This window comes from Hippocampus zosterae, chromosome 10 (assembly GCF_025434085.1).
Source record: "Hippocampus zosterae strain Florida chromosome 10, ASM2543408v3, whole genome shotgun sequence".
NCBI lineage: Eukaryota > Metazoa > Chordata > Actinopteri > Syngnathiformes > Syngnathidae > Hippocampus > Hippocampus zosterae.
In genome coordinates this window covers 22,272,110-22,290,390 of record NC_067460.1, presented here as the reverse complement: position 1 = coordinate 22,290,390, position 18,281 = coordinate 22,272,110, and the positions used below count along the sequence as shown (strand labels likewise).

General features: G+C 45.5%; 1 protein-coding gene and 1 long non-coding RNA gene across 6 annotated transcripts in view; one reads left to right on the top strand and one right to left on the bottom strand.

Annotated features, from left to right (window-relative positions):
- Nucleotides 1–18,281, top strand: part of nectin1b (nectin cell adhesion molecule 1b) — a 166,444-nt gene that overhangs the window by 116,030 nt on the left and 32,133 nt on the right. For 4 of the 5 annotated variants that reach the window (XM_052078476.1, XM_052078478.1, XM_052078480.1 and 1 more), the window contains 2 exons: nt 11,661–11,808; nt 15,542–15,585. In XM_052078476.1, the coding sequence (XP_051934436.1) occupies nt 11,661–11,808; nt 15,542–15,585 (192 nt within the window). The remainder of the gene's footprint in view (nt 1–11,660; nt 11,809–15,541; nt 15,586–18,281) is intronic. The other variant, XM_052078479.1, reaches the window with a different exon arrangement.
- LOC127609033 (uncharacterized) lies at nt 12,239–15,687 on the bottom strand. The gene is made up of 3 exons (XR_007964457.1): nt 15,212–15,687; nt 14,681–14,840; nt 12,239–14,494 (listed from the first exon to the last, which is right to left on the bottom strand). It is a non-coding gene; the product is annotated as an uncharacterized LOC127609033 (long non-coding RNA).

Genomic DNA, 18,281 nt, shown 5'->3' with positions numbered 1-18,281 from the left:
GTTGACAAAAACTGTATTTCTATCCACGTGGCAATGCAGATATCGGGGCTGGCAAGCGCATGCGAAGCACCATGAGGGGGACGTATAAATCCTTGTTCGGCTGCTTCAGCCAATCGGAAGCCAGACGAAAGTCATTGCAGGAAAAGGTGCATTCTCAAATCAAACGGATGCATTGATAATGCATATTTTTACTGTGAAACATCCAATAAAAGTCACCTCTTAATCTTAACCTAAAATGTCAGAAATTTAATTTGATTAGATTCCATTGGCAGCTGAAATGAAAAGCTAAAGGCGAAAGAAAAATGTTCTCTATTGAAAAGAACTGCACGAAAAGAAAACTCAGCAAATTAATTAATTCAACGTCATTAAAACTTTCAAATGAATGACCAAAACATCCTGATGTCGAAATAAAATTTAAAAAATAATTATAGATGGATTAAAAAAAATGTAATCGAATAAATAGATTGATTGAAAAGTGAAAACAAATAGCACTTCAATATTAATGGAGCAATAGAATGGATTATACATTTAAAAAAATATACCAGTATATATTAAAACATCCAGGAACACGTCCCTTGACCTCAACACTCATGAGGTCGATGTAAAATCAATTTAGTGAGCTAGCTAGCTTCACCCCAATTTTATTTTAATGCTTGTCATGAGACGCTTAGTACAAATGAGTGACTCGCCGGTCACTTGCTGCATAATTCATATACAGCCTTCACAACTGATTATTATTGTTGTTGTTTGAGTGCCTGTTATTAGCTTGCACAGGCATACCTAATCAAGTGCCAGCGAGCGCAGAACCCTTTTTTTCCGTCTTTGTCTTAGGTGACAGAATATTATCACGTTAAAAAGTCATGTCAAAACATCATGGCTTCGATTGCGTTTCGTTTTAGTAGGTCGCCTCGCGTCTTTATATCTGATCTGTCATATTGACAGCACGTTTACTGTCAACGAATTTGTTTCCTCAGCTGAAACAAAAAAGATTTTATTGGTGTCATTTTTTTTTTCCCCTGGCAGTCCAAAATCCAATTATGATAACGCTCTGTGCGGCCTAATTATAATTCATATTAATGCATTCTTGAGTGATTGATGTCAAGGTGTAAAGAATGTGAATAAGGAGTATCCATGAAGGAGACATGCCAAATCGTTAATGACTGATGTTGATATTTTCTCCATTTTTAATTAAGTGTGAGCTAGGATCATGACGCTGATTGGTGGCTGCGTTGTTTTGAAAAATAGCGTCGTAATGTCACCTTCATGTCGGGACCGTTCACATTTTGACTGACACAAATGAGTTTTTTTTTCTTTGAGGGCAGGCGGGCGCGCGTGTATTATTTGAATTATTGATGGAAATGTCTACAAAGTCCGTTTTGAGGAAAGACAACACTGTCACAATGAAGATGAGATAAAATGTTTTCTGGAATTTGCACCTTAAGGACCCCCCACCCATCAAAATATTTAGTTTTATCCACATGCTCATCAAAAGCAAGATCCTTATCCAATTCCGTACCAAAATTCCACGTGAATCCACATCGCCATCAAATCTTTATTCTAATTCAGATCCTCACCCAAATGCACACATTGATCCAGTGCCTCTCCAAAATTTCCAACTTGATCAAGATCCACACCACAAAATCGGGATCTTTGCCCAGATCCTCGCTAAAATTTGGACCTCTATGCAGATCCTTACCAAGCGTAACCTCTTGATCTAGATGTCCACCTAAACATGCATTTTCATAGAGATTCTCAACAAAATGTGGATAATTATTCCGATCATCACCACAATTCACATTTATGCAGATCATCATCTCAATTAAAACAATGCCACCCCCCAACCCCCCCAAAATTTGTATTTACTCGCTAAAATTCCCACCAGATGCTCATTCGGATGCAACGGGTTCTTCCCATTAATTTAATTGCTGCGGAACCTTGCTCACGAACTGTAGTGTGTTGTACAATTTCCATTTTTATTGCATCAGACTGAGCGAGGTAGGCCATTAAAACAACACAGCCCGTGTTGGATGTTGCACGTATGATTGACACTCGCTGCTAATTGCCTTGCGATATTGTCACCGATAGTCGCTGCCAATGGGCCCCTTTTAATTGGGTTAATCATCAGGTGAAGTCAAAATAGCACTTTGGTGTCTCACGTAAAAAAAAAAAAAGATTGAAGGAATTATGACGATGGCGCGAAATCATCGTTTGACAATCATAACTTAGCTGACCGGGTGGCTGAATTGTTACCCTTCGCACGACCGCCGTCTGATAAATACTACAGGATCGGTGGAGACCCGAGCAGACCAAAGACCATACTTGGCGCAGTCCTGAAGTGAGAGCATGCAGAAAGGCTTGGCTTACACAAAAATGCAAGCCTCAGCGAAAGGAATAATCCACGCCCTGATGCGTCAAGCGCCGGAATTACTGAACTGTGCTTCCGAAACTGTAAACAAATGTTCCCAAGCTTGTATGAATACACTCCAGTGTGTGGTGACATGGCAGCTTAGCGAGGCGGGGGGGAGATGGAGTTGGGGGTCTTCCTTAAGCCCACCCTCCTCCCAACCCCACCCCGCCACCCTCAAAAGCCGACAATTGAAAAGTGTCTGTGCGAAACATGAACGAGCTGGTCTGTCGGCTTTTAACCGGCCGGAGAAAATTAGCTGTGACCTGAGCATGGAGACTTTCTGCTGACACATCCAGAGGGAACGTGTGTGTGTGTGTGTGTGTGTGTGTGAGAGAGAGAGAGAGAGAGCGAGAGAGCGAGAGAGCAAAGGGATGCTTGCATTAACATTCCGAACATGAAGGCCGAGACATGAAAGGGGAAGACAGAGGGGGGAGGGGGGGGGGGGGTGGAGCTCATTTGATGGAGCCACGGAAGCTGGTTTGTAGATTAGTGATGATGCAAGCTCTTGTTCGCTGGTGACTGTAACGGGAGCCTCGTGTATTGAATTAGAGCAGCGGGAAGATAACATAACATTGACACACTTTTTTTTATAGCCCAGGTTCAATTTGGGGGCGGCGCAAGGGTGAAGGTTGTTGCTCGCGAAGGACGAATTGGCCCTTTTGCTCGAAGGCTCCCCCTATTGGTGAGGACTGTTCCGGTGTTGTTTAAAAAAAAAAGGCCTGATTGCTACTTGGACCTTATGACTTGAGTGTAAATCACCTCAAACGGGGGTCACTTGGGGTGCACGATTCTATCTTGAGGGTCTTTTTAAAAAGAAAAAAAAATGGGAGAAAAGATGTCACAATAAAACGGGCGAAAATTCTCGTGGTTTAAAATCATTGATCATCTCAAAACAAAACATAAGGCGGCCCGGTAGTCCAGTGGTTAGCACGTGGGCTTCACAGTGCAGAGGTACCGGGTTCGATTCCAGCTCCGGCCTCCCTGTGTGGAGTTTGCATGTTCTCCCCGGGCCTGCGTGGGTTTTCTCCGGGTGCTCCGGTTTCCTCCCACGTTCCAAAAACATGCATGGTAGGCTGATTGAACACTCTAAATTGTCCCTAGGTGTGAGTGTGAGTGCAAATGGTTGTTCATCTCTGTGTGCCCTCTGATTGGCTGGCAACTGATTCAGGGTATGCCCCGCCTACTGCCCGGAGACAGCTGGGATAGGCTCCAGCACCCCCCGCAACCCTAGTGAGGATCAAGCGGCTCGGAAGATGAATGAATGAATGAAACATATCACTAATCATCCCCAAAAATGTACAAGTAGGTTTTTCCTTTTATAAAAATCTCCTAAATTATATTATGAATGAAGAAAAATTGATGGAATTATTATAATTTGGATTCTTTTTTCGTTTTTTTTTCTCAGTCAGCTTTCTGATGCGGATGACACTTTATGACCTGGACTGACTTTCACATCGCAGTTATGCATTATCAAGTGTTAATCGCTTGACTTCCTTGACCTCTTAATATATATGAAACGATATTGAACTGCATGATTTTTCCCAAAACCTTTTGACTGCTACTGTACGTGATAAAAAAGAACCTACGCCCGTTGCGTTTCTGTGGGCGTAAAAAGCAGGATGGGAGAGCATTTCCACATTCAGTAAATATTTCACAAGCGGCTAAAAGTTCAATTGGACCCAAAATAAATTACAATGCGTGGTTTGCCGCTGAATACTTGGAATTAAAAAAAAAAAACTCCTCCTTGACACCCGAGTCCGTTCATCGCATCGCCGCCCTGACACATCGGCTCTTTATTCCCCACCGCAATTACTCTTGCAGGCTGATTAGTTGCGCGCATTTTCTTGATGTACTGTTGAGCCGCCAATTGTTAACTGCGCAGGGGGGCTGTACAGAGAGCTCAGCGGGTGTTTATTCAGCCGTGCGGTAGCGGTGGCGGCTGAGAGAACAATATGAACACGGGAAGCGCTCGCGCCAACATCTTGTCAGGTGGTCCTTATTAGGGCTCAGCAGGTCGCCCATCATATGCGGGAAGTCACAAATTAGAATTTACTTTTTCACATTCAAGTGTTTGTGCTCGACTTGGCAACTTTATAGTTTTTGCTCCTTCTATTTGAAAACAGGGCGGCCCGGTAGTCCACTGGTTAGCACGTCAGCTTCACAGTGCAGAGGTACCGGGTTCGATTCCAGCTCCGGCCTCCCTGTGTGGAGTTTGCATGTTCTCCCCGGGCCTGCGTGGGTTTTCTCCGGGTGCTGCGGTTTCCTCCCACATTCCAAAAACATGCGTGGCAGGCTGATTGAACACTCTAAATTGTCCCTAGGTGTGAGTGTGAGCGTGTATGGTTGTTCGTTTCTGTGTGCCCTGCGATTGGCTGGCAACCGATTCAGGGTGTCCCCCGCCTACTGCCCGAAGTCAGCTGGAATAGGCTCCAGCACCCCCCGCGACCCTAGCGAGGATCAAGCGGCTCGGAAGATGAATGAATGAATATTTGAAAACAGATCAGCGATTCACATTCATTTAAGGGAACACGATGCGGCTTTTTGGGTGTGGTTAGCAATAAAGATAAAGACGGACTGCAAGTGTCACACAAAGGCATGAACGTCGACTTCCTTGATCATTTTCCCCTGTTGTGAATTTTACTGTTCACCGCAAATCGTACCGAGCCAATTAAACGGTTAGGCATGTGCATTCCCAACTTTCGAGAGGGGTTAATAAAGTTAAACTATAAAGGTTATGATACATTTTCACCCCGATATCGGCGTGAACAAAGACGCTATGTTTTGTACTGAAGAATATTTTAGACTCTGTCCTTACTTCAGCAAACTAATCGAATCAGTACTTCGACTATAAACCACAGCATTTTTTATGTATCACTTCAACTTGAATATACAGAGTGAAGTGTTGAGTACATTCTCCCTCTGCACTGTGTTGGCAATTTGGGCCACAAGTGCTGCCACCTGTGGGCTAGTGTGGAACAGCAAACACCTCCGTTGTCCATTTCGGGCCAAGGTGGTCGTGTGAGTGATGCTCTCCGGAGGATGCTGTGTGGAGAAAGAAGGAAAAAAAAAAGTACAAGAAGAAGGTGACATCAGCAGCCTCCATTTCCCAGAGGGGAGGGCACTGGAAACTTTAACGAGGTTACTTCTGAACTCCAGCAGGGAAAGTGAGAGGGGGGGAGGGTCCTCGCAGTTGGCAGCGTGAAATATAGATTTATGAACTCCATTAAGCTACATTTTGGTCTTTTATTGGACGGCCCTGCAGCATTTACCCAGCATGTAAAACCCTTTGTGTGTGTATGTGTGTGGGGGGTGGGGTGGGGGGGTGTATTTTGTAGATTAATTGCAAACAGCTTGCTCTTTTACACACACATAAGGTCCACGTCATCGGCGAATGAGATGCTAAAGGCCACTAAATACCTGAACTGGGACTGCTGACATGCGAAAAGAACAGCCGCTGGGGTGTTTTCAGAGCGGAGCGAAATGCGGGTAACCGCGGTTGCCCCGTTTCACATGCCCAGACTTGCAAGCTGTCCACTTCCATGCCAATGTCGCACCACGTTGACCCCAACAGTGGGAAATAGCATGAAGAAAAATGTTCATTTGGCTAACCGGTGTTGTGGCAAATGGTCAAATGTTGTACGTGGTGTCGAGACACTCCACCTGCTCCAATATTTTCCAGTTGTAGTATCGTGGGTTTGCCTTAAAGCCAGCACCCACTTAGATGGTAAACACTGAAAAGAAAAAGAAAAAAAAAAGGCACTTTGTAATATTGCACTTTGCGATTGAATTCAGTGGACATTGTCCTGCTCCTTCTTGGTCTGTGCCACCAGGGGGCAGTGTGATACAGAGATACATGTACCCGGTTACAGCTCCTCGGTTGGTAATATACTGAGATACATTAGTAATAAAATATTCATTCATTCATTCATCTTCCGAGGCCGCTTGATCCTCACTAGGGTCGCGGGGGGTGCTGGAGCCTATCCCAGCTGTCTCCGGGCAGTAGGCAGGGGACACCTTGAATCGGTTGCCAGCCAATCGCAGGGCACACAGAGACGAACAACCATCTGCGTTCACACTCAACACCTAGGGACAATTTAGAGCGTCCAATAAGCCTGCCATGCATGTTTTTGGAATGTGGGAGGAAACCGGAGCACCCGGAGAAAACCCACGCAGGCCCGGGGAGAACATGCAAACTCCACACAGGGAGGCCGGAGCTGGAATCGAACCCGGTACCTCTGCACTGCGAAGCCGACGCGCTAACCACTGGTGTACCGGGCCGCCGTAATAAAATAGTGAGATTTGTTATTATCAATTTGAATGTTGTTTTCAGGCTTATTACAGCAACGCTATCCGTTAGCCCGTCCATTGTGTTTTGCATTGTTTGCCGGCATTAAGCTAAGCGGGCCAAGCTACGTGTTACTCTATGTTGAATTTGACAGTAAAGTTCAACCGGGGAGTAGCATTAAACGACTTGAAGCCTCTTATTTGAGGTATTCTTTGGGTTTGGGCAAACACCTGCTTATTGCGAAATGGGTTTTGTTCACTGTCACCAAATACTGCATAATCTACAGATTTTGCTCGCAAGTCAAGGCAGCGAATATGCCAAACGACAGCTCCTATCTCAAGGTATCACTGTACTGTAAATACGCGCCGCCTACTTGAATATTCCCCGATTTAAGAATAGTGGTTGAGGGCAACCCGCGAGCACCCGCTTGTATGAAGTCATGACTCCAGTTGTGCCCCCACCCTCCCCCCTGTTGTTGTTTTTTTTTTTTCTTTAATACTCCAGGTGGCTTTTACGCCCTTTGACTTCCCACCTGCTCCGTTTGGAATGTGTGACTAAGTCGTTCAGTGTGGAGCATGGCTAACACAACAGCCCGCTGCCAGAAAAAAAAAATGGCTGTTTGCGTGGAGTTATTCAAAATAAATGTCCGCTGGCAGTGAAGGCACAAGGGGTGTGTGTACTCATCGATTTTCGGCAGATCAGGTTTGGAAACCGCCTCCTACCGGGAAGGCGCATAAAAAGCGGCAGCGAAACGGGTGTGTCAGCGGCCGGCTGAAAAACCGGCAGCAAAATTACACGTGGTCATTAAATTTGACATTTGATTTCATCCTCAAAGCTTTATTCATCGGCATCTTCGTAAGAAGGAAGACGCGCTTCCTTTTCCGGCAAGAAATTTAGCGGTTGACATTTGCGGGGGTAAATTATATTGCGGCAGGTCTCATCGTGCAGCCCCCAAATCATACTAAACCCGATACCGAACTACCCATTTTTCCCCCCCCCCTTTTCAATTTCTACAGCGACCCATTTAGGGAGCTAACCTAGCTGTTGACATTTGTGCCGGGGAGTGCGACGGCGTGATACAAAATCCCGCACCGAACTCTCGGAGTATAACTAAAAGCGATAGCTAGCTAACTTGGCGGCTAATAATTGTGTGGACAAGTGCTAGCGTGGCCGATTTCAGGATTCTCCTTCGAGGGATTAACTTAATAGTTTAATTTGACTCTTCCAAAACATAACTATTTATGTACAAACAACTGAAAAATCATGCTCAGTTGACGTACAACCGCTGCCGGGCGGGGCCCTTGCGGTCCAGTGGCGAAGAGGATGCAGCGACAACGGTACGCAAGGGCTCGAACGCTGGCCGCCGGCGGGGAAGCCGCACCTGAGGGTTTGCGTGGGAAGCGTGACGCTCCGTGACATATCCATCATGGCGCTCGGGGAGGGGGGGGGGGGCGGAGCTGACAGGAAACGAGCAGGGGCATGTTTGCGTGCCGTGAAGAGCAACAATTGCTCATACGTCAAGTGCAGCCGTGAATAACAGCCGCCGAGTGCTCGCGCGGCCGGATGAAGGTTGCTGCCACCTTCCAGGGAGCTGCAAAAATAATGACGCTATTCTCGTCGTTAGCATGAAGCCTAGCGGACTTTTTTTATAAGGCCGAACTTTGTGGCGCTTATAAATATTACGTCTTTTTGTTTGGTGTTTTTGTTTGACTGTAAACTTAAATTTGGAGTGGGCGTCAAAATGGTGGACGCCTTTGTTGTTGAAGCGAGTGGACTGCCCCCACGCGGTGCGGTGAAGTCACTCACACTTCAAGGCACCTCTGTACAAATATTGTCATAACGCGCGTTAAAATGCAGACGACGCTCAAAATACCAAACAAGGTCCACGGCTAGTTTTTTTTTTTTTTTGGCGGTTCATAATTATTTCCAAAGCCCGATATTTACATTTACATATATAGTGTCCGTTTTTGTTTCCGTCGGCGTGTCTCTGCGTGAAAACGTTGTCCTTGAAATGTGGACCGCAGCAGAGAAACAACCGCTTGACTCGCCGCAGTCACGCCAGCTCACGTCCGCCTCATTGAACGAGAAGCCAAAGGTGTCGCGCCTCTGTTGTTCAGAAAGGCAAACCAACAAACAAAACATAATGAACCACAAAATCGAGCCCTTTCATCGAGAGCCTGCGGCCACATCGAGGGGGGAAGCAATCGCTGTGAGGATTTGCGACGTCGGCTGCGGCTGGTGGACACAAAATGAGGAGTTCAATTTTTGCTGGCACCTGTGAAGCGCCGTCGCTCCACACACCCTTTATGCGGCGCGAGCTCTTAAAATCATCCGTGCCAGCTGCTGGCGGGTTTGCAACAGAGGGGGGTAGAGGGGGGGGGCATTCTGATTCAGTCTGTGCGCCTGTGTGTTGGTTACACAGCAGACTATTGTGTCTGGCATTTGCATTAGGGCCCATGAAAATCCAGCCCACTGGCTCGCGCATTGCACAGCAGCGGCTGTGGCTGAGCTGTTGCCATGCTCCAGCGAGATCACACGCTTCAGAGATGACCATATTTTTTGGCGGATGGGGGGGGTGGGGGGGGGGGTAGCGTCACCAAAAAAAAGAAGTGTTAGGCTATGAGGAAGCCGGTTTCAGCAAATGACGCACGCTAATCGTTTAAACTCAGGCACAACAATACAGATTTTATTTTATTTTTTTTACTCCGATGCCGATATTGGGGAGAATAATATCGGGATGATTGGATCATTAATTAAAAAAAAAATGTATAATGAATAAAATGATTTTGTTGGTCCCTTAACGCTCTCAACAATTAAGATGCGAATTAGAAATAGACGGCTTGTCCTTTAGTATTTAATATTACAACTGAGAAGAAATTCAGCAAAAGTCAGCCGATTTGGGGGAGGGGTGGGTTCCAATGTCATCTTTGTTTTGTGTTGTACTTGTAGAGTGTTAAAAAACTACATTTAAAAAAGCAGGGATTATTTAAAAAAAAAAGATCAGCCACAAATTGCGATTCAAAACACTTGAATGACATTATCTCATCTCGGTACATTGCCGCTTTTAGTAACTTGTCAGATGATTGGATTTCAGCAGAGCAAAATGAATATTTAGCCTGCGTGCTCGGTGGTTGTTTTTGCTTTGGCTTTTGTAAAATGTGAAGACCTGTTTCTCTTCACTCAAATCTGCCAGCTATTAAACCATAAATATAAGATAAAATCTATACAGCCACAGTGGAAAAAGGTGAAATGGTTCATTCCACCCGATTCCCGACTGACGTAGCTATGGAGTACATGCTAGCCAGGTGAGGCTTTTTTTTTTATTTATTTTTTTACAAGAAGAAGAGAAGCCTAAATGTTAAGGCATATGAGTGATAAAATGCCGCACTTCCCAAATTTCATGCAAATTTGGTACGGCGGATTATGGCAAGGAACGGAAAACATTAGCCTCCGCTGCCGTTTGGTTTGCTATCACTTCTCAAAGCACTTCTTCCCTTTTGCTCCCTCACTCTTGACTCTCATGTCAATTTGATCGACAGCATAATATTTAATGATTGTGCTTCTTCCCTTTTGCTCTCTCACTCTTGACTCTCATGTCAATTTGATCGACAGCATAATATTTAATGATTGTTTCAGAGTGATGACGTCACCTCAGGCTCCGCCCATCCCCACAGATCCACTCGCAAATTTCCCGAATCGGAGAACGAGCACGAACATTTGTGACGAGGTAAAAACGCGACCGGGTTTGCAATCAGGTCAGTGAAAAGATCAGAATAGGTTCAAAAGGGAAAAAAATCGCACGTTAAGAAAACGGCCGGCCTCCTCCGAGGCAGCCATTGTTGTATCCGAGGGTTCGTTATCACGCTATCATGTGCTCATACAAGACACGGTCCTTTGAGGATACGCTATTATGGGCAGTGAATCAAGGTAGCAGGCGAGCGAGGCCTTGCCTCGTCACTGGGGGGAGGGGGGGGGGGTGTAATAATGGAGTCATCACGAGGGCGGCTCTCCCCTTCAGAGTGTAGCCGGCCGGAATGCGCTGCCCTCAAGCCTTTGATTGGTTCGCGGTGAGCACTCCGCTTCGATATGCGGTCGAAGACGTCACTGTGGTTGCGGCGCATCAAGAATCTTCACCGATACAAAAAAAAAAAACACATGGCCATGACCGTTTCACTCACAGCTGTAAATTGTCATTTTTATCGACAGCGCGTGACGGTTCAGGAGTTCCCGTGAACACGAATTCTTGTTGTCTTTGTTCCAAACGGTCACGACTGCCATTCATGAAGGGTTTTTTTTTTTTACCTCCCGGGCTCAAATCTGATAGCATCAAGTGTGAATATGCCCCGCTTTTTTTGTGTGTGTGTGACGTATTTACATACATTTTATTAATTTTTTTGTCTGTAATTCTTGCAAGTATATATAACACACACAAAAAACATAACAACCCTCTGTTGTTAAATGAGATCTCACAAAAGTACTTTAACTTGGCGTACTTAAAAAAAAAACAAGTAAAATCACAATGATGCACATTTTTAGGGGGTGGGGGGGCATGAAGCAATTTTTGTACGTTTTACAGTAAAGCGTTCTGTGATGTTAGAGCCCGAGGCAGCCTCGTAGATTTTAAATGCAGAAAAAAAACGTTGCCAATTTTGGGGGTCCGTTTTTAATTGATGGCGACTCTTTCCTGGTGCAACGTTTTCATTTGTCCTTGCCTGACATTGGCCAGGATCCAAACTGCTCTAGCGAAATAACGGCCAACAACGTGCCACTTTTTCAACTGCACGGCTCACTTTTGTTGATGACTACATGGTCGATATGCAGATAAACACTGCGAGTGGGCATCGTCCGCTGCAGAATGAATCCTGCCACACGTTGCCGTTTTCCTGTGCCTTCCCGTCATCGCCGATGGATCCGCAACGGGTCCGCCCCGCTGACACCGTTATCCTTCTTTTTCCCCGCTTTGTGTAGAGAAACCGATGGCGCGGGGCCCCCCGGGCGGTGTTATCGGGATCCTCGGAGGCATCGTGGCCATCGGCCTCATCATCGGCGTGACCGTCACCGTGGTCATGATCCACCGGCGCCAGCAGAAGACCCGCACGGAGACAGATAATGACCTGTGAGTACCAAGAGCCTTTTGACCAAAAGAGTGTTGTCGGCCAGGGGGAGGTCGGCGGGAGATTAGATGTGAACTCGTGTCGTCTCTCCGGAGAGACGAGGGCTTTGAAAGGCACAAAAACACCGTTCGCTCAGAGTTAACGGTGCAAAGAGGGCGCCGCCTCCCTCCCATTCATCCTGTGAATCGTGCTGTTAGTCAGTTTGATGGCAGACAAAATGGTAGGACCACCTCTCAGTGGCTTTATAATATTACGTGAGGATTTTGCGGAACGGAAATGAATGAGATTCTCATTCCTAGCGGCCATGTTTTCGAGGGCGCTGGTATCGGGTGTTTCCTGGGAAATGTTCCACTTTCGTTGAATTAAAACAAAAAAACAAAAAAAATTCTAATTTATTGACGACAAATAATGTGCCTTTGTTTATCTGCTGTAGGTCAGCAATAAAAAAAATAAAAAATTCTAATTTATTGACGACAAATAATGTGCCTTTGTTTATTTATCTGCTGTAGGTCAGCGACGATAGCAGGAGGTAAAATTAACCTTCGTTTCCACCCGTTACTATCTATACTGTCATTAGAACACCGGTGCCCAACTAGTTGATCGTGGTTATCCGGTAGTCGCAAGTCGCTCGGGAAAATGAAGATGGGCGGGGGGAAAAAACTGATTTGTGTGTCTATGTGTTATGAGTATTCCAGTGGTACCTCTACTTATGAAATTAATTGGTTCTGGGGAAAAAAAAATCTTAAATAGAAAATTGTTTAAGTAGAGACACGTTTTCCATGTAAATGCCCTAATCCGTTCCAAGCCCCCCCCCCAAAACCCCCTCAAAATTCAGACATAAATTTTTTCTAAAGCATAAAAATGCATCAAAATATGTAACATACATGTTACAATTAGATCATTGTCATCAATAAATGAGAGTTGTGCATCAAATATTTAAAAAAAAAACATTTCTGAGGCGAATTGATATTACATCATTACATTATTTCAATGCTTATAGTGGACAAAATAGTCCTGATTATCATTTGCGCCATAATTGTGCAGCGCCGTGTGCTAATAGAAATTAGCATGTGCGCGGTAGCCACCTCAAAGCACACGTACGATCGGCATACAATAATACTCACCGGCAGAGAGGTCTCTGCTTCGTGAGAACAAGGACTATGTCGTACATTGAAGGGGGTATCTTCTTATTTTCTATTATTTTCTCTTCTTTGTTAATATTGACTTGCTTGCATACTTAAAAACAAAATAACGATCGCTTAAAAATGGGCACTGTAGCTAGTGAGGTCAATAAATAGAAGCTCTTTGATCCGAGTGGGCTAAAAAGTCGTCGGCGCGACTTCGCTAAGGCCTGCATTCAAAATGCCGCCTTGACAAAGATCTCGCTAATGTTGTGGAAAATTGTTTCCCAATGCAAACAGGTCTTTAAAAAGGCAACGAGTGGATCGATTTGCTATTTATTGTTAGTGTTCCGGCAGAAGACTTTTAAGACGGCCAGCTTGCTTTTAAAGTTTATCAGCTAATCTGCCTCTTGACAAAGCGTGGGGGGGGGGGGGGGGGTTTCATAAACTCCCCCAGGTTGGCCAGCTGCTGCGACGCCGAGGTAACAGCGATGCAGCAGAGAGGACTGCGCGCCACACAGCTGAAATAATTCTAAATGTGTTTGCGAACACGGAGGCGGTAGGGGGAGGCAAAAAGAAAGCCATCTGGGTTTTTTTCTTTTTTTTTTTGCGGGGTGAACTGCAAAAAGCCACGCGGTCCAAAACGTGAGCGCTCACGTCGCATCCCGCTAATTGCCCGTCGCAGACACCTGGTCTTGGCAGAGTGCGCGTTGCTCGGTTGCCGAGGTTACCGCCACGCTCTCGAGAAAAAAAAATGTAAAAAAAGAAGATGCAAAGAGTAATTTTGCTGGAAAATGTCACGGTTCCGCACAGGGGTCGCCCACTCTGGAAATATTAACAAAACGAGCGCATGGAGACTATTCGGCTACCGGGAGGATTTTCAAGATGAGCCTAAAATGTAGCGTAACCTTTATGGGTGAACTTCATCTGACTTGCGGCAAACTTTTGGAATGCCCAACTTTAAGGACTTTTTTGCACAACTTGCTGATCTCGAACAAGATGCTGAACAGACCGTTTGTTTAGCCATGAGAGTTTCTCACAAACATACAAAGTCGGTACCACTTCAACCGCCTTCTCTAATCCCAAGGGCTGTACTGCGACTTTTCCTAGTTAGACAAGGCATTGGCGGCATGTTTGGGTGTTTTAGAAAGGGCACCAAAATGATGCCAAAAGGTGTTTTTTCAGAAAACGAATGTGTGTGTGTGTGTGTGTGTGTGTGTGTGTGTGTGTGTGTGTGTGTGTGTGTGTGTGCGTGTGTGTGTGTGTGAAACAAATCTTTTTTTTTCCTGGGGTACCCCATGGCATCCCATCAAAGAGTCTTAAGATCTGGCCCTCTTAGTACCACACAGTTGGGTTTGTGAGGTCTTGTTACTTTTAAAAGTGTTAGACATAAAACAAAGTGAATGCTAATCTAGTTTTTTTAACCCTCCCCCGCCCCCCCCCCCCCAAAGTGTCCAAGAGGATTGATAAAGAATCGAAAATGGAATCAGAATAGTGAAAATTTGCACCCGTACTTTTTTAGGTCAAACTTATAAAGAAAATATGGAAATATCAAAAAAAAAATCTGCTGCGTTAAAGGGGGTGGGGGGGGGCGTTTTTGAAATCGCCGTCAAAATCCATTACACACAAAAAGCCATCTCCGATTAAAATGTACTGTTGACGAGTGTCATCTACATGATCAGGCGAGATTTTCCTCCTATTCTTTATCTTCTACTCAAAAGCTGTGCTGATCTCAAATCCAAAGCGATGCAACATTGCGTTAAAGGGGGGGCGACGTTTTTGAAATCGCCGTCAAAATCCATTATACACAAAAAGCCATCTCCGATTAAAATGTTCTGTTGACGAGTGTCATCTACATGATCAGGCGAGATTTTCCTCCTATTCTTTATCTTCTACTCAAAAGCTGTGCTGACCTCAAATCCAAAGCGATGCAACATTGCGTTAAAGGGGGGGGGCGACGTTTTTGAAATCGCCGTCAAAATCCATTATACACTAAAAGCCATCTCCGATTAAAATGTTCTGTTGACGAGTGTCATCTACATGATCAGGCGAGATTTTCCTCCTATTCTTTATCTTCTACTCAAAAGCTGTGCTGATCTCAAATCCAAAGCGATGCAACATTGCGTTAAAGGGGGGGGGGGGCGACGTTTTTGAAATCGTCGTCAAAATCCATTATACACAAAAAGCCATCTCCGATTAAAATGTACTGTTGACGAGTGTCATCTACATGATCAGCCGAGATTTTCCTCCTATTCTTTATCTTCTACTCAAAAGCTGTGCTGACCTCAAATCCAAAGCGATGCAACATTGCCATCTACAAGATTCAGAATGTCATTTTATAGCTTTGCCAAAACAAATGTACTTAACCAATATTCTGTACGAGTAAGTGGTGGGATTTGAGGAACACTGAGTTTAAAGCAAGTGCAGTAGCCTCTTGACACCCCCCCCCCCACCCCGCCACCACCACCACAACCGTCTCCCACTCCCCGCCCTCTGCTAATCTGTCTTTCTCTCTCACTGTGACGTGCAAGTAACTGCTCTGTGTCTGTCTGTCTGTCTGTCTCCCTCCCACTCTCGCCACCCTCGGCATCGCCGTCGCGGCTGTAACTGACAGTTGCGTGACACAGGCTGCGGAGAAGCCAGAGTCCGCCACAAGGAAAGTAGAGGCACCTGACCCCAGTCTGTCCCCCGCCGAGCCCTGCCCCCCCGGATCCTCTATTCTCTTGCCCGCCTCCAACGGCGGCCTGCAAGTGACATACTTGAGCACGCCGCTGTGAAAAAAAAAAAAAAAAAATTGGGCCGCCGAGTGAGGAAAAAATAAAAATGCGGCACCGCACGTTTGATGTCAAACTTTGCTCAAATAAATGTGTCTCGTTTGATAAACTCCGATAAATCAGACTTCATTAAAAGCCTTAAGAGGGACTATCAAGCCCCGAGTTTATCTGATTAGGTGAGCTCGTCGGGCTGACTGCCGGCAAACATATCAAATCAAATTGCTAATCAGAGGCAAATCATGCGTGATCTGATAGAGGATTTGGCTGCTGTTATCTTCTCATGAGCCCAATCTCTCCGATAAAGTCATTTGTTAAGAGTAGTGCAACCTCCTCTTCCTTTTGTCTGCCCTTCTGAAACCCCCTCCAACCCCCCTTCCCACACCCCTCTTCGCCAATCCGCCCCCCACGACCAGTCGCCGTGCACGATTGTCGTCGCCCGTGCATGTCAAGAATTGTTTGTGTCCGTGGTGTTTGAGTGTGCATGCGCCGTCGTCTAAATGTGGACTTGGAGTGTCCGCTTTGTTCGGTGTCTTTAAAGATGAAATGTGTTCAGATGTTTAATCGACGCTTTGGAGGTTCTCGTTTTTATCAGTGGCGGGTCACGCATTCAGCGGGGGCGGGGCATAATCCGCGGATTAATTGCGTCGCAATCACGGCGCAATTATCGAGAGCGTCGGGACTGCAATGTAACATCGCGCAGCTGTGTCGGGTACATTATCTGGAGCGCTTCAGAATCAATATTCATCTAATGACACGACCGAAAAAAAAAAAAAAGAAAACGAAGAAATGATACTCACCGGAGATGCGGGTTATCAAATGTATTCGACGGGGAGTTTGCAGTGTTAAAACCGCGAGCGAGATTTCAATGGGGCCTCAGTAAGATCGTTTCGAGGAATACACGATCACACAATGCTTAGTAAGCATTTTTTTTTTGCAGTTGACAAACAAACAAATGAATAAATAAATACAACTAACACTAAAACTAATAAAAACTCAACTAAAAGGAAGTATTTTCAAAAAAAAAAAAGAAAGAAAACCTAATAAACGTGCTCTATAATTAAATTAAAATTAAATGAACTTGGGAAAAAAACAAAATAAAAAGTATCTCTAATGAAAAATCCAATTTGATTATAACCCCAACGCACACTCGGGGGGGCAGCCAAGAGAAATGCTACAAAATGAAGACAACCGACTGTTGGGAATACATTTATAGCATTTCTGGAACAAATATTACAATGTCGGTTGTTCATATAGGTCAGCGCTTCGAATCCTCTTGAGCCCGCCGCTGATTTTTTTTATAACGACGCCATGCGGAAGGATCCGCAAAACCTTCGACGCCGATACCGCCGCGGCTGATTGTGTTTGCCCCCAGCCAAGCGGCACACGGCGGGACTCGCCATCGGTCAAGGCTAATAAATCACACAGCCGTTTAGCGGCCCGAGCGGCTAATGATTATCAAAACAGACGGCCGTTTGTCAAAAGCGATAGTCTGCGAAGAATGTGTTCATCGCTCTCGCTCTCCCCCCAACCCCCAACCCGGCGTGATTTATGACCCGCTGCCTAAAAAATGCGTCCGCAATTGTTAGCGCGGCATCGGCGGCGCACCCCCCTTTTGCGAAATGAATTAGCTCACTCGCATTCCTGACATTGACACAGTCGCAAACGTCGACCGGGATCAATCACTTTGGCACCGCCGTCCGTCTCTGCTAAGTTCCGCGCGGGGCCGCGGGGAAACCCTGTCGACGTTGGACGTCGTTAACGGATTTCCACCGCTGGGACTGAAGGAATGTTTGACTTGAGCGGGAAAGAGGATGTTGAAGATTTAAAAAAAAAACAAAAAAAATGATGCTGAATCATGCAAAAGTGCTTTTAAGGAGATGTTCACATCTGGTGCACACAAACCACAGTCCAATCGCATGATCCACCATATTGATTGAGATAATTGATGGCCCCCCCCCAAATGTTTTTAATTGCCTATAGTAATAGTTCAAGCAATCAACATAATCCAAGTTATGTGCATTATGTTAACATTACCCTGACAAATAAACTGCTTCCAGATTGGATTCCGGGAACCCCCCCCCCCCCAAAAAAAAAAAAACTGCACCTGAAGTGGGCAGGTGTGCTTCCTTTGCTACTCATAAAAATAGCAATTATCAAGCATCCATGAAATATCCGTCATTTACAGCTTCGGGTTTTTAAGAGCCACTCGGCAAAGCACAAAAAAAAAATGGCAAAGGCTCTCTCAAAACTCATTTGGCTCATGATAAAAATGTAAACATAGAAGGGGAAAAAAAACATGTTTTGCTTTTATTTTATTTCCTTCAGATGAGGATCATACGTATGGGGTAATGTTTAACTGTAAAGATGTCGGAGACCGGGGCGGCCCGGTAGTCCAGTGGTTAGCACGTCGGCTTCACAGTGCAGAGGTACCGGGTTCGATTCCAGCTCCGGCCTCCCTGTGTGGAGTTTGCATGTTCTCCCCGGGCCTGGGTGGGTTTTCTCCGGGTGCTCCGGTTTCCTCCCACATTCCAAAAACATGCGTGGCAGGCAGATTGAACACTCTAAATTGTCCCTAGGTGT